This window comes from Python bivittatus, unplaced genomic scaffold (genome assembly GCF_059951505.1).
Source record: "Python bivittatus isolate LINGU-HERP-01145 unplaced genomic scaffold, Pbiv_v1 ctg000610_np1212, whole genome shotgun sequence".
In the NCBI taxonomy this organism is placed as follows: domain Eukaryota; kingdom Metazoa; phylum Chordata; class Lepidosauria; order Squamata; family Pythonidae; genus Python; species Python bivittatus.
Window position 1 is genome coordinate 43,565,858 of NW_028277088.1, and position 17,192 is coordinate 43,583,049.

General features: G+C 37.2%; 1 protein-coding gene across 1 annotated transcript in view; it reads left to right on the forward strand.

Annotated features, from left to right (window-relative positions):
* Window positions 1-17,192, forward strand: part of TMEM108 (transmembrane protein 108) — a 182,042-nt gene that overhangs the window by 86,089 nt on the left and 78,761 nt on the right. The window contains exon 3 of the mRNA XM_088150907.1: window positions 3,661-3,746. Coding sequence (XP_088007033.1) covers window positions 3,707-3,746 — 40 coding nt within the window. The 5' untranslated portion in view covers window positions 3,661-3,706. The remainder of the gene's footprint in view (window positions 1-3,660; window positions 3,747-17,192) is intronic.

Here is a 17,192-nt window from a genome sequence, read left to right on the forward strand (position 1 = left end):
TTACTTCAAAGTAAATATGTATAAGATTACTGTCTTTATATAAGAGCAGCTCTTTCTTATGTTGGTCTTCAGGTAATTTTAATAATCACCCACAATATCAGTGATAAAAACTAAATATTATTTCACTGAAGTGAAATGATATTTTACCTCTAAGAAATACTCAGCTTTTCTTGCAGTTACAACCTATTTTAAAATGAAATTGGGAGTGGGGATGGAGACAGAAGGAGCATCCAAGCAGGAGTTTTCTTTATAACTATGTGTATAAATAGCTGTAAAGTGGTAACAGAAGGGAATGTCTCCGCTCTTCTGCTGGCAAATGGAGCTAATAAAAGTGGCAATCCTGAGAGACTTGTCTCTACAAATCAAATACAGTTCTTCTGGTTTCATAAATTCCTTGGCATTTAATCAGGGAAAGAGTTTTGTTTACTGGTTTAGCCTGTTTCACAGATGTCTTCTTATTTAGTTCTTAAACAAGTTCATAAGAAATGATAGTTGGGGGCATTAAAATAACTAGCAAATACCTTTACCAGTTAGAAGGTGGCAGGAGGGCATTCTCCTAGGATCTCTAATATATCAAGTGCTTAAAGATTGTGAACTGTTTTTAAGGGTTGGCTTTTCAGTCTGAATCAGGAGGCTGAGCTGTGTAGTTTTGTGGTTTTGTGGTTTGATTTGGTATACAGGTAGTCCTTGGGTTATGACGACAGTTGGAACCAGAATTTCCATCGCTAAGTGATGCAGTTGTAAAGCACAAAGTCACGTGACCACATTGCTTAGTGACAGCAATCCCAACAGTCCCAGTTGCTGTTGTAACCCACAGACCGTGCCAGTCGTTAAGAGAGCACCTCATGTGACTAGAGTCCTAAGACGAGAGCGGTGGGTGGGTGAGTGCTGCAGGTGGGCCAATGGGGGCTGCGGACAGGCAATTCTGAGCGTGGGTGGGCTGGAGGGGGCTGCGGGTGGGCTGGCAGGGGCCACAGGTGAGCGCTACAGAGTGCAGGCAGGCCATCAGGGGCCACTACAGAGCATGAGCAGGCAGGGGACTGCTACAGAGTACAAGATCTCATACTCCATAGCAGTGCTCCTCAAGAGACAAAGCAGCAAGAATGACTTACAGGAGCAACTTGCGACCTTCCCTGCCGGCTTCCCTATTGACTTGGCTTATGGGAAGCTGGCAGTGAAGGTTGCAAATGGCAATCATGTGACTGTGGCTCGCTGCAACGTTCTAATCATGAGCCAGGCACCCAAGCGCCCGGATCATGATCACATGACTGCAAGGACTCTGCGATGGCCAGAACTCCGAGGACCGGTTAAAAGTCCTACTTGTTCAGCGCCGTCGTAACCTCGAATGGTCGCTGAACGACTGGTTGTAACCCAAGGACCTGTATTTGGTCACAAAATGATAAAAGATCATGGCCAGGATCCAAAGAATTGTTCAGATTCTCACAAGGGGCTTTCAGGAGTAGCATCTTCAGCTTTATTTTTTATTTTTATTTATCTAGTTACCCTCCCTCCAAAATTTGTTTTTCAAATTGGTTTAAAAAGCAGTAGTTTTTAAAGGAAAACAAATTCGAATATTCCCCAAGTCTTTATTACAGTTATTATTTAGCAGTTCTTAGCTAGATTTATATCCCACCTTTCTTCCAGGAGTTCATAACAGCCTACCTAGCATCCTCACCTTTGGACTAATTTAAAATCGTCCAGTGGGTTTCTGTGAATGAGGATGAGGATGAACTTGGGACTCCTCAGTCCAGTCAAACACACTGATCATAATATCATATTAACTGTAATGGATTTTTGGAAGCTGAGCTGTGTGTTTTGGGAAAATCTAAACATAACAATTACCTGTAAACTTATATTTATTTACCTTTTATCTTGTGCCTGTCAAGCAGTTGAATTGGGTGCATGATAATTACCAAGACTGAACTAAAAGGGAGAAAAAGAGTAGGAAGGATTCTGTATAAGAAATCTCATATGCATTGTTAAAAAACTTTGCCTGCTATATATTGCAGTCTTTTTCGCATTGTGGATATAGATCCCTATAGAGCAGGAGCATCTGCAACAAGCCTACATGTTATCAAAATGGTGAACCTTGCATTGTGACATCATTATATAAGCTGCACCACTTACATACTCAAGTGTGATGTTACATCACATGTAGAAGAGGGCAGGCTTTGTGTCACAACGTTGCAGCACATTTTGTTGTCTGCCCATACACCAGAATTGCAGTACTGCCGTACTTGTAGCTCAGAGACTCCTTCTTCTCCTCATCTTGCCTTTAATCGAATGATGATGAGCTGGAGGCAGATGTTCTGAAGGTGTGTGGAAATAATTAAAAATAGATGAAGAACATATACTTTAATACAGATATTTAATTTATTAAAATAAATGCTTCCCTCATAAAACCAGATTCTGTTTCAGTAATAATTGTTCTGTTTTCTGGCTCTTCCTGCACCAGCTGCTATTTTGTGAATTGCCTAATATCACTGATTTGTAGTCCAGAGTAAAAAGTTTAAGAACCCCTGATGCAATGCTTAGAAATTAAGTAATTTTTAATGAAATACTAGTACAGGTGGCCCCTCTCATTTGCAGCAGGTTTCATTCCAGCCAAACCATTGTGGTTAATAAGAAACTATGTATAAGAGACCGTGAAAAAAAGTTTTTATACATGCACAAAGGCCATCTACCATTTTTCACATCAATGAAATACACAAAACGGCACCCAAATCTGCAGATATGTGAAACCATTTATTGCAGATACTAAGCTCTGATACTATAGGACAACCTTGTTAGTCTATGTTAGCCAAATATCAGAAAGAATCTGGTAGCTTTTAATAAAAAACATTAAACAAAAAACAGTCTGGTAGCATTTCTTAAGACTAACACGGGTTACTGTAAGGCATATGCTCTCGCGATCTGCAGCTCCTGGAAGCTTATGCATTAAAATAAAATGTATTAAAGTGCCTCCACAGACTCCTTCTGAGGACTGATATGCATCTTGTAACCATAAGTATGCAAATTGCAGTATTTTACTATATTTTCAGTTACACTGCAGTGCTAGGGATAAAAAAGTACTAATATTGGCTGTATTCATATGGTATGATTACCAGTGTTTAATTTAAACATGGTTAACTGAATTAACCCCTTTTTCTGGGTTTATACAACTTACTAAATGAACTATCCACAATGATTTGGCTTACAAGATAGGTTAGGCTAAAATATGAATAGCTAATTTACAGTTCATTGTGTTATGATAAATAAGCTATTATAAGATCATTTTCCTCCCCCTCCCCCTCTCCTTCTCCTTCTCCATCTCTTTTTCCCTGCTTTATTACTACATAAATACTTTAGTAGTACACAAACTAAACATTTATTTTTCTTGACTCAGATGAATTGCTAATGAACTGTAGAATACAGCAATCCAGGAGCAGAATCATTCTCCCGTCTGCTCTATCCGTTACTTTGGGATTCACCCATCAGTTTGCATATTCTGTTTTCCTTAGAACTTACTGTTGTCATCCTGGCCACCAATGTCCAAGATCTTGCAGTTCCATTTTTGGCAGTCTCAGGCTGCTTTGAATTATTGGGTTGGAAAGGGCAATAAACTCGCTTTTTTTTTTTAAGTTAATCTTACATATCTTTCTCTGTCCCTTCATCTCTTAGACAGAAACATGAATAAACTGCAAGACAACCAGGAGCAGATGATACCATGAAGAGAAGTTTACAGGCCCTCTATTGCCAAGTGCTTAGTAAGTAAACAGTTACAAAGATTTGATTCCATACTTCTCTTATCTGAGGGAGGAAGAAAGTGCACAAAAGGGTGTGTGTGCATGTGCATTTGTGTGTATTTATATATGAATTATCTATCTATCTATCTATCTATCTATCTATCTATCTATCTATCTATCTATCGGGTTTATTACTATGATATTTATATTCAACTTTTATTTTTGTTGGGTTTATTTCTGTGATAACCATAAGAAAATATACAGCCACAGTGAAGTGACTAAAACTCAGGATGTATGTAGTTTGGCAGCAGAGCAGAAAATCAGAAATTGCTACTCACCCAAATATGTTGATGTTTACTTTATATTCTGAGTGTCCTTATCTCAGTTATGAATGGTAATGTTCTGATCTCAATGTCTTTAAACTTTTTTATTTTAATTATGTTCAAATAAATGTAATTCAATTCAATTTAATTTGGTTTTTATCTCTGTTATTTTCTCAAGTAGCCCACTTTATCTCCACACTCTCCCACCTTCTCTGTTTTCCTGAACTAAACCAATGGTTTTAGGTAAAGTAGATTTGGATTATTGCTAGTTTATTTTAGACCAGTTATTTGAATTTGCTACTAAGGGACAAATTACTTGCCATGCTGCTAACGTATGGCTTCCTTTGAATCTATCCTGATCATTGAGAAATGCAGCCATAGATTTAATTCCCACCAATTCCTTCTTTGCCTTCTTAATACCAGTGATCTAACCTGCCACCTTCCAGATGTCTTAGAATTACAGCTCCAGAATTCCCTGCCTCCACATCTTTAAAGCACTAATTCTGGGAAAGGTAGTCTAAAACAATCTCCTTGATGTTCTGCCTTTCTCCATATCTAAACCAAAGGCAGCTGGTAGTATACAGAGAGATACTGGAATGCAGGATTATGCAATGCAGGTTGTGTGTGTGTGTGTGTGTATTAGAAACTATAGAGGAAGTGGAAGGAGATGGATAGGCATGTGCTGCACGTTGCAGTGACTGCATGTATTTGGCAGCATGTCTACTTGACTGCATACTTTATTGGCAGCAATAAAGTAACTCTGTTCATTATTTGATTTCTGAATTTTCTGAAAGAATCTGTAGGACTCCATTACGGTCATAATAGCAACATCTGTGGTTCTAACATTCCATCTCTTCTGTCATTTCACAAAAAATTGGTTTCATTGCAAAATACCTAAAGTAAAATTAAAGAGAATGTAGATGTAATCAGGAATATTTTTAATTCACATAAAATATTTGTTCATAAAATTGTTATATCCAAGTCTTGAGTAATGTCAGTGTATTTCAACCAATTACATTTTGTAAATTACATGCCTTCTCTAGTTTCATTAATGTTGTTTGGCATTTGGATGGCTATAGTTACAAGGAACTCTTTTATGTTTATTTTTTACAATGTGATGTTCATGTTTCTAGTAGAAAGCACTCCATTGGGTGAATCATAGATTAACGGCGTTACAGTCTGCAGTAGCTAAAAATTATTTTCGCAGGTTTTATTCTTGTAGCCTGAAGGAAACTTGACATCTCTTTGCAAAAGAAGTTTACAGCCCAAGTCTGTATCTATTTTCTCAGATGTAAACCCCACAGAGTTCAATAAGGCTTGTAAATAAATGGGTGTAAACTTACCAGCCTAGAGGTCATAACAAACAGGAATTTCAAATTATGCGCTAATTTCCAACCAGTAAAATGCTTTTTAAAGTCATAGACCTTCCTTCCTTCCTTCCTTCCTTCCTTCCTTCCTTCCTTCCTTCCTTCCTTCCTTCCTTCCTTCCTTCCTTCCACCTGTTGCACTCACTGTTAAAATTTAATTAATTTGAGTTAGTGGAAATATTCAGCTATCATAAACCACAACATTGGAACTGATACCCTTCAGCTGGAAGTTAAGTCCAGCATATTGAAGGCTGTTTATGCCTAATATTCATTCTGTTGAAAGGACATTGCATCATTAGCTTGGTAAAGTACAGTGAACAATGCAACATAAACACTATTGGATCTTAATCTTCTGTTCATAGCAAAATTATTTTAACTATTGTGTTAATTATTTTGGCAAAGTAAGCTTTTGTCTTTCAACTTCTATGTTATTATACAATGTTTCTCATTTTTTTTCTAATTAGTTCCCTAGTTTTGCTGTAATAAATAAAAATTATGATCAGTTTTCTCAGAGCTAAAACTGACCATTAAGGAGAGAAAGAAGTGCAACCAGTTATGGATTGCACAGCAGCTTCTAATTTCTTGCAGTCTTTTTCAGCTTTTTCTGTTTGCTATTAAGGTAGACTGCAAAATTCTCAACAGGCAGAGCCAGCTTGCTCTTACAATGTAGGTAGCCCAGCATTGGGCTGCTATAAATAAAAAGCTACTGTTCCTTTCTCAGAAGTAAAATCAACCATTATACATTGTTAGCCTTCTCATATACTCCAAATATATTGGGTTGCCTCAAATGTGACGACTCTGCTAGCTGGGGATTATGGGAACTGAATTCCACCTTCAACTGGAAGATTTCAAGTTGAGAAGGGCTGCATTCTCCAGTCTGGGATGATAAACTGAAGCAGTCAGATCATGTGTGTTGTTGTTATATGATAGGAATGAGACAAGTATGTTGAGCCTCCTCCTGTGGCTAGAATGAAAAAAAAATAATGATAACTTGGGAAAACATTACTGAAATATTGATTCTAAAAATATTATTTTCAGCACAAACTGAATAATAAGTTTGTTGCTTTGTTTGATCTGTACAATGGAATAGGTTTACTGTGTTCCATCCTATATTTTTGTATACAATTTTATAATTAAAGATTAGTATTGGGGGGACAGGGAATGTATGGTATATGTTTGTTTGAAGATATTGTAAAATATACCCCATTTTGTCTTACAAATAGTCCTATTTGTATTTTCTATAGGTGTATTTAATTCCTTCCCATCCCAACTAGTTAATTTATGCCTACCAAGGGTATTTTCAAATTGCTTTTCTCATACTCTTGTTACCATTCCTACTGAATAATTGTGTTTTAGTTATTACTAGCATTGGAAGGTTTCTATTATTGAGAAATTTTTAATGTTCTTCTTTGATAATGTTATTCTGTGAGTCACACAGAAAAGACACACTACTCATCTGGAAAAAAACCAACAGATACAGCCTGAAGTACTTAAAAATGTTTATTGGATTTTCTAATATTGTTACCTTTTCTTACCAATAAATATTTTTTAGCAATAATTTTTTTTGTAGCAATAAATATTTTTTCTTAATGCCGAATCCTCCATTAATGTATGTGGAAATAAATTCCACTGAAATCAAAATGTAAGATTGATTTTGCCATCAAAATGGTTGAAAATGTGGATATGTAATGTGAGTTGGGGTTAATGTATTCAGATTCACTCTAAAATGAAGGCACAGTTTTCTTGTATTAAGAGATATCCATAGTTATTTTCTCTTGTCTTCTTTAAAGATGTTGGAGAAAATATTGGTCCAAGTTCTAAACTAAATAGATCTAATGTATATTTCTTGGACTAATATGTGGATCAAAGTGCAGTTTCAGTGCAATTTCTCATTCAATGTGTTAGGTCAAAATGTTAGGTTGATATGTACAAAACTCTGTGTGTGTGTGTGTGTATTTTAAGAATTCCTTAATAATAGAAACCTTCCAACCCTAGTAATAGCTAAAACGCAATTATTCAGTAGGAATGGTAACAAGAGTACAAGAAAAGCATTCATATATAGATATAGATATAGATATAGATATATAGATATATGAGAAAGAGGCTAGGAAATCTGAACTTCGTGGAAAGCTACTCATACAGTAGTACAAATCTAATTTCAGTGATTCTTATGTCCAAGTAAGTGTGCAAAAAAAAAACTGCTATGTACTTTATCTTCAAAAAGTCTCCAGTATAAACTTGAAAGACCAGTTTCCTTGACCTGGCATATTCCATGTGTTGGGAGAACAACCCCAGAATTCTAACCTAGCATGAGTTATATCCATTCTTGTTTGGAACTCTGGGAGTTGTAATCATGACAAAGTTGAAGAGCAAAGGACATAAGATCCATATATACATAACAAGTGCAATCTATTAAATACTTAACAGTTATCAAGCCAAGTTCAAGTTTTGCTGTTTGGACAAGAGTAACTGCCAGGGTGATTTCTAACATCATCAGAGAAGTTCCTGCTGTTTGCACCAAAATCTGCAGATTGCTATCTGGTAATTTGAAATAAAACATAGCAATCACTTTTTGGAATGCTTTCTACCTGCTATTTAGAAGGCACCTACATTTGTTTGTTTATTTGTTTTTCTTTCTTCAATTTAAATGGCTGCCCATCTCACAATAGTGACCCTGGGTGACTAACGTAGAATAAAAATTCAAGATTCAAAATACTTTGACAGGAAAGGCCTGCTTCCTGGTCCTGCCAGGTGATATTCTTTAATAGATGGGATATGATATCTGTTTCAAATGCTTATTAAAGACCTATCTCTTCCCCCAGGTTTCCCCTGTTTGAATGTTTCATTGAATCTTAATTACTATGCATTGTACTTAATTACTATGCTTTGTACTTTAATGAATCATTTAATCAACTACAATATGCAGTATATTTGCAGTATTTTGAACATAAGTAAAATATACTAATGGATTAAATTATAAATAAAAATAAATTATGGAGAGTGCCCAGTTTGGGAAGGCTGTTTTAGAATTTGTTTTAGGGATTTAAACAGCCTTATTAAGAAATAAATTAAAATGGATTTCTTAATTAATACCTTGAAGCCACTTGAGGACTTTTCTTGGTAAGCTCCAATTAAGGTGAATGTGTATCCACAGTGGGCTTCCATTTGCTAACAGGCATATATTATGGATAATGTTTGCTACCTTGTGTTCTCATAAATATGCAGTTGGCATTACAAGGGAAGCTTTAAAAAGGAAACCCAATGTGGTGATATATGCCTTGCAGCATGAACCAGCAAACTCAGCGTAGATGTTTACTGTGTTTTCTCTGTGGATGGCTGGAAAGGAAAAATGAAGAAAATCCACTGATTTTAATGTAACTTAGTGTTACGTTTGTACAAATTCAGACTGCAACTAAAGTTAGTAAAACCCGCATCTCACTGAAATCAGTGAGACAAGTTCACTGTGAATTTAAATTCATTGATTTCATTAGAAGCAAAATTCAAGTAACTATGGGATAGGGAATTTACTACCCTCCAAACGTTATTGGTTTCCAGTTCACTTCATCTGTGACTTAGTTTTAGTCATACCAGTTGGAGATATTAGGAGTTCAAGTCCTACATTATGTGGAGGGGCACAGTTTCTTTTTCCCAGAATTAACACATACCATTATTTATTTTACTGAAGAAAACCTGTTTTCTTGTTTTAAGCTTCAGAACATATAGGCATTTGGAGATTGGGCCAGACAGAGTACCCTATACCTTGGGGTAGAGCATGTAGGAACCATATTACATGTCATATTATGTGTGTTCTGAGTGAAAGTGTGACATGGATAAGGCTAGTATCTACTGCCACCCAGTATTTCTGTTTTAAACACACACATACAAACCAACGCAGAATAAAGACAAGGAAACCATAGTCTGCAATGGAAGATCTATACAGAGAATGACACTTATTTGTATTTCCCTCAGGGCAACATTGGTGTTATTCCCTCCAAGCTATTTCTTTTCATGTTACTTCCTGTAATTTCCCTACAAAACGAAAATTTGGAGGGGATCATTATTAATTAAAAAAAAAAGCATAAATAGTTTTAAAATCCTTCCTTCATGGAAGGAGGCATTCTGATTTTACCCTAAATAATATTTGATCAGTTCATTACTGCAGAAAATAAATACATTTAAAAGTTTAGCTGTGTATTTGTACAGTCTATTCGTTCATTTTTACATGTACGCAGTAAGCAACAGCACCCAACTAACCTTGTCTGGGGTCATTGTATTTCTCAGAGGGTAGGAACTTATAGCATGCTCTCTCGGGTGGATTAGATTCAATTCTACTTTGAGTAGGTGGTCTTTCCTATTCCAGGAAAAGCGATAACTGGCATACCAGATGGAGCTGAACAAAGGGTCTCCTGGCCGAGGCTTCCACTTGCTTGTCTAGTAGGAGCTATGCATTCAAACCCAATCCCTAGATTGCAAGACTCTTCTTTAAGGGGAATGCAGTCCCATTCAGAACCAAAATAGTAGGAGTAGTCCTGAAGTCAAATAGCTTCTTCTGAACAGCCATTCTCTGCTGCAGGGAATAAGCTTGAGCCTGTTTTTCTTGAATGGGAGACTGCTAAATTGCAAAGTTGAAATACATTCCAGAAGAAGACAATGGCAAACATTGTTGCCAAAAAACTATGGTTTTGTTCATGAGAAAACTAGGACTGAAGGACACTTGGCCTTTAGACAACCTGGAGTTTTCCAAAAATTTTGTATTTCAAATCCTTACAGCCCCAACTAGCATGGCCAATAGTAGATTATGGGAGTTGAAATCCAAAATATCTGGAGAACACAATGTTGTGTACCCCTGGCTTAAAATAGACAATGGTGATAATGGCAATTAAAATCCAGGATGCATATGTTCACACCATAGACATATTGAGCACGCACTCCCTTGGGTCATGGAAACAGGACAGAATGCACATTCCGGTAGAATCATAACTAAAGCCTCAGTAGATTTTAATGACTAAGAATGATCTTCATACAGAGAGACAAACAACTAGAGAGATGCAAATATAAATCCCAAAGATGATACGATGATATATTTTCACAGTAATGATCATTATTAACTAAATCCTTCATACAGTTTCCTTATCTTATAAAACAGATTACATTGTCCTCCTGTTTGAATAAACATGCCAAAAAGGGTTCCCAATTCATTTCAAATACCCCTTCAGAAATAAATATATAAATTCCAGTATATCACAGTATACAGTGGGGCAAAAAAGTATTTAGTCAGCCACCAATTGTGCAAGTTCTCCCACTTAAAAAGATGAGAGAGGCCTGTAATTTTCATCATAGGTATACCTCAACTATGAGAGACAAAATGGGGGAAAAAATCCAGAAAATCACATTGTCTGATTTTTAAAGAATTTATTTGCAAATCATGGTGGAAAATAAGTATTTGGTCACCTACAAACAAGCAAGATGTCTGGCTCTCACAGACCTGTAACTACTTCTTTAAGAGGCTCCTCTGTCCTCCACTCGTTACCTGTAGTAATGGCACCTGTTTGACCTTATTATCAATATAAAAGACACCTGTCCACAACCTCAAACAGTCACACTCCAAACTCCACTATGGCCAAGGCCAAAGAGTTGTTGAAGGACACCAGAAACAAATTTGTAGACGTGCACCAGGCTGGGAAGACTGAATCTGCAATAGGCAAGCAGCTTGGTGTGAAGAAATCAACTGTGGGAGCAATAATTAGAAAATGGAAGACATACAAGACCACTGATAATCTCCCTTGATCTGGGGTTCCATGCAAGATCTCATCCTGTGGGGTCAAAATGATCACAAGAACGGTGAGCAAAAATCCCAGAACCACACGGGGGGACCTAGTGAATGACCTGCAGAGAGCTGGGACCAAAGTAACAAAGGCTACCATCAGTAACACACTATGCCGCCAGGGACTCAAATCCTGCAGTGCCAGACGTGTCCCCCTGCTTAAGCCAGTACATGTCCGGGCCCGTCTGAAGTTTGCTAGAGAGCATTGGATGATCCAGAAGAGGATTGGGAGAATGTCATATGGTCAGATGAAACCAAAGTAGAATGTTTTGGTCTAAACTCAACTTGTGGTGTTTGGAGGAGAGAGAATGCTGAGTTGCATCCAAAGAACACCATACCTATTGTGAAGCATGGGGGTGGAAACATCATGCTTTGGGGCTGTTTTTCTGCAAAGGGACCAGGACGACTGATCCGTGTAAAGGAAAGAATGAATGGGGCCATGTATCGTGAGATTTTGAGTGAACACCTCCTTCCATCAGCAAGGGCATTGAAGATGAAAAATGACTGGGTCTTTCAGCGTGACAATGATCCCAAACACACCGCCCGGGCAACGAAGGAGTGGCTTCGTAAGAAGCATTTCAAAGTCCTGGAGTGGCCTAGCCAGTCTCCAGATCTCAACCCCATGGAAAACCTTTGGAGGGAGTTGAAAGTCCGTGTTGCCCAGAGACAGCCCCAAAACATCACTGCTCTAGAGGAGATCTGCATGGAGGAATGGGCCAAAATACCAGCAACAGTGTGTGAAAACCTTGTGAAGACTTACAGAAAACGTTTGACCTCTGTCATTGCCAACAAAGGATATATAACAAAGTATTGAGATGAACTTTTGATATTGACCAAATACTTATTTTCCACCATGATTTGCAAATAAATTCTTTAAAAATCAGACAATGTGATTTTCTGGATTTTTTCCCCCATTTTGTCTCTCATAGTTGAGGTATACCTATGATGAAAATTACAGGCCTCTCTCATCTTTTTAAGTGGGAGAACTTGCACAATTGGTGGCTGACTAAATACTTTTTTGCCCCACTGTATAGTGGTGCTTAAAAGTTTGTGAACTCTTTTGAATTTTCAAGATTTCTGCATAAATATGACCATGATCTGTTCTCCACACAAGTCCTAAAACTAGATAAGGAGAACCCAATTAAACAAATGAATCAGAAACATTATACTTGTTCATTTATTTACTGTATTGAGGAAAATAATCCAAAGCTACATGCTTATGTGTTTCAATCAATGGGATAATAATCAGGTGTAAGTGTGGGAGTCCTGCCTTATTTAAAGAACAGAATTCTGGGGATTCACTATCAAAATCTGATCTTCACTACACAGGTATGTAGAAGTGTGTCATGGCTCAAACAAAGGATATTTCTGAGGACCTCTGAAAAACAGTCATTGATGCTCACCAGGCTGGAAAAGGTTACAGAGCTAGCATAGATAGTACTGATGTGGAGAATCTGTTATTAATCCAGTATTTTAAGATTTTTATGGTGCAAAATCTGGGGGTTTATTCTTGCTGCTTGCCTATAAGCATGTCTTGCAATCCATGAAAAACTTTCATAACAGTCAGCTATGACAGATAGATAGTTCAATAACTACTTTTAGCCTAGAGGACTCCCGTGCTGCTAACAAGTGTTCAGCTGCATCTTTCTGCCAAGAAGAATATAAGGCTGAACAGCATGATTTCCGGAGTCATTTTGAACTATGAATCATTTCAAAATGATTGAAAGAAGTTGAAAGTGTGTATACTCCCTGAAGATTTTATGTCACATCGTTTTGTATTTTCAGCAAGAACTGTAAATTATTAGAGACTATAGGTTTCCAATAAATTGTAGCAAACTCTGAAGATATTGAGAAAAAATGTCCTCTTTTAAGTCTTAGGCTTCCAATAATTCATCTTACAGTCATAAGATTTTCTTGGTGCTTCTGCATTATGATTCTTAATGTTTTGGTGGAATGGTGGCCTCTTTGAAATTTGAAGCTGAATTTTCTCCAGGTAGTATAACATTCAATTTTGAAATATATCCTACAGTTTTAGAAGGGATGATTGTCATAGTGTTTTGTGGTGGGTGTGGACTCTTAAGAATAGAAAATGAAGCTTTTAATTGTTGATGGATTTGATGATTAATATGCAGCCATCTTTGTATATTGAAGATAGAAGGGGGCTATTAAAGCAAATCATGTGCTTCCATTTTTTCCCCTCTTTAAAACTTATTTACACAGAATAGTCAGACATGAATATACCTGAATAAATCCTTACACATGACACATGAATACGGCTTCTAGAGAAGTGTTGCTAAACTTCCAGTTCATTTTTAGGAGCCTAGTTGAACAATCAGTTTCAGTCCAGAGCTAAGCACCCTCCACAATGCATGGTAGTCACTCATAGCATTAAATTAGACTTGCGTGCATGAGTGGGAATCACAGATGATATGCCCTGGATAGACCACTCATATTATCCGTAATGCAACATTTTTCACTCATGTTGTTCAGTTACCAGCCAGTGAATAAGAATATATTTGCTAAGTAAATTGTATACATATATAAATCAAGCTTGAATATTTCTAATTCCACAATTTGCACATCTCCATTATGCTGAGCCTCCACAGAATAAGCCTTTATTATGCAAATTACCTGAGTTTCATGTCAACTTGTCTCTGTGTTGGCATATCATCCAGATAGACTCTGAGTATATAATAATGATGTCTCAGGTTTTTTTTAAACCTACACAGTACATTTTTTAAGAAGAAAGTGTGACTATATATTGACCCAACTGCAAGAGCTATGAGATTTTTATTGGCATATAACATGTAATTCATTTAATTATTTTTTATTCTGCATTTTTGCTTTTGGTTATTCCATGTTTATAAGTATAAGGGCAGAATAAGCAAGATTATATTTGGATTTTTAGAAGTAGCGTATGTGATACTGGTTTCCTTAAAGATTGTTCAACAGGCCTGTTACAGAAAAATATGACTCAAAGATAAGACATAGGCCATCCCTATGCCCTCCAGTTGTGCTAAAATCGTAACTATGGAGTCCTTGGGGTTCTCTGAGCTTGGTTGTTTTCTTCTAGATGTTTCGTTACCTGTCTAGGTAAATGTTCAATGCTAGAAAGGAGTGGGGTTTGCTCTCTGTTTATATACAGTAGTTTGCCCTGTCAATGTTGGTGGGGGAGTTGTTTTTTCCTTGGCAGTTCCTTGATTAGGCTGTTGTTTACTGCTTGATTGTTTCTCTGGTGTTAATCCTGGTGTTAATCCCTGCTTATCAGGGTGTTGATTGCTGACGAGGAGGTGTTCTGGTCTTGTTGTTTCCTTTTTATTGTCTCTTTTGAATAGTGTGTAAATGTTGTTTATGTGCCTGTTGATGACTGACTTGTCTGAATACCAAGCTTTCGGGAATTCCCTCGCATTTTTGGATTTAGCTTGGTCTAAGATGCTGACAGTTTCCCAGCTGAAATTATGATTAAGTCTGCCCACGTGTTGTGAGATTAAGGAGTTTTCACTGTGTCTTCTGACTGCTAGTTGGTGTTCATGGATGCTTTCTGCTAGCCTTCTGCCTGTCTGTCCTACATAGTGGTTGTTCCAGTCCTTACACTGTATGTTGTAGATGTTTTTTCTTCTTGAGCTACTGAGTCTTTTGGTTTACTTAAGATATTTTGGAGGGCTTTAGTTGGTTTGTGTGCTACGATGATGCCATCTGGTTATAATAGTCTGTTGATTGTTTCTGAGATGTTTCTGATGTAGGGCAGTGTTATCTTTTTCATATCTTGTGTTGGTTGTGCTGTAGTGGGTTGAGTGGTCAGGCACTTTTTGATAAAGTTGTGTGGATATCCATTTTGTTGGAGGATGTTGTATAGGTGGTATGTTTCCTTTTTCTGCTGTCCTGGGTTGCCGTAGTGCGTTTGTAACTTTGTAACTTCTAATATTCCCAGCTTTCGGTGGTTGATCAAGCTATTTGCTTTGCTTTTATCTGAAATGTTATTGGTTATTTTGCTGCTTTTATTGTGGCACTTCCAATTCAATGTTCTTTTCATGACTTTTAAATTATTTTATTCAACTACTTACAACATTATGCTGGTGGACAGAGTCTAATGCTCTCAGGAAAATGAAAGCAGCCCTGCATCACAAACTCTGCCCCTTTTGAATGTGCACGCAGTGCAGCATCATGACCCACATACAAAAGCAGCAGGGCTTGTGCGGTGCCTCTGCAAGCAGATTTCTCCTCACATAATAAAATTTCCCTCCATTCTCTTGCTCCCAGTCCATTATCATGCTCCAAGAAAACCCTGAAAGTCCCCCTAACACTCTGAGCAGGCAGAAAGATGAAGGAAACATTACAGCACAACATTATCTGCCAACAGGGCTGTCCTGCTGGATGCCATGGGCTACGTAAGTTGATCCTGCGTGCTTCAGTCAAGTCTATGTTTAACTTCAACCTATATAGCCCTTCAAGGATTTTATCAAACTGAAAGGGGGGGGGTATATACTTTATCTCAGAAAATAATATTTGAGATGTGTCTTCTCAAGTAGAATTTGAAAATCCTGATAGTAGACTTGTGATGCTGCTATAGGTGGGGTGTGAATAGTATGATGGCTGATGAAATCATACAGTGATCCCCAGGGTTTGGGGGCTTTTCAAATTCAGAAGTTAAATCTCAGAAATATGAATATAATGGGGGAATTTTTATCAGTCATCTTGTTTATCATAAGATGTCTCTCTCTAAAGGTACAGACCATCTTGCATCAAAAGATTAATATTTGTTCAAAAAGTAATATATTCTGGCACAGCTGGAATAGTTCCCTTATTCACAAAGTTGAATATTCACAATTATAGTTGTAAAAGTTGCTATAACTCAGTAGAATATTTAACCCCTTTCATACTGTGAAGTTTCACGCAGTGGCCACCCCATCTTCACTAAAAATACATGGCCATTCATGATACTGTAGTTAACTCAGATTTGCTATCTTGAAATGAATGAATTTCATATTCCCTTAAAATGAACAAATCGTCCTCTCCTCCTCCTTCCCCTCCTCCTCCCAGTAGTATATACTTCGGTCCCTTCACAGTTACAATATGTTGTCTATGTTGCATATATTCCCCTGGGAATCATAGTATAAGCCCAGACATACATGGAGAATTGATTTCTGATAATTACCTAGCCTGTGTATCATCAGCAGTAGATGGGTGTGTTTATATGTGTAAGATAAAAAAACATTATGTAGTAAGTGACAGTATATCAGTGTGATCATTACTGAGGATACAGAGATCTCAACCCCCTATCTACGTAGTATATATATTTTGGGAAGAAACATCAAATCTATGCTTCCCCAGTCCATGAGTGCCCATGGACACACATGAGGTGGGGGTCACTGAATTTCAGGATACCAGTGCTGACTCACAGTTTCCCCATCTTACTAAATATGCAGAAGATATTTAATCTTCAACATGTTTTAGGACAAGCTTTGCCACTGGTGTAGTCTAAACATATCAATACAGTATTGTTTGCAAGAAATACTAAATGCAGACTCAGATTGGATTTTCTATTGCTGTGGAAGAATGTAGAATACTTGCAAAAGTCTCAGTCCTTCATAACAAGTTTCCAAGTAAATGTTTGTAGGATTGCTGCTGAAAGCTGTAGCTTTTAATTTATTTCCTTGAATCAAGCAGTTTTGCCCTTCTATATTTAGCTGCATTGATTGATAACTCCTTTCACTACAGCCTGTTATTTCAACCATAACTATATTCAGCTCTGTAAGTTTTGTTACATAGGGCAAGGAGGTTACTTCTTTGTGTTTCCAAAAGACATCGCAGCTCCTCAAAGATCCATTTTCATTGCATTTCCAGTCACAGACAAGAAATTCAGTCATATATACAAATACCATGTTACCTGAACAATTACTTAAGTATTTTTCTTAACCCTAATTGCAATCAGTTTCTCAATAATCAGTGTTCC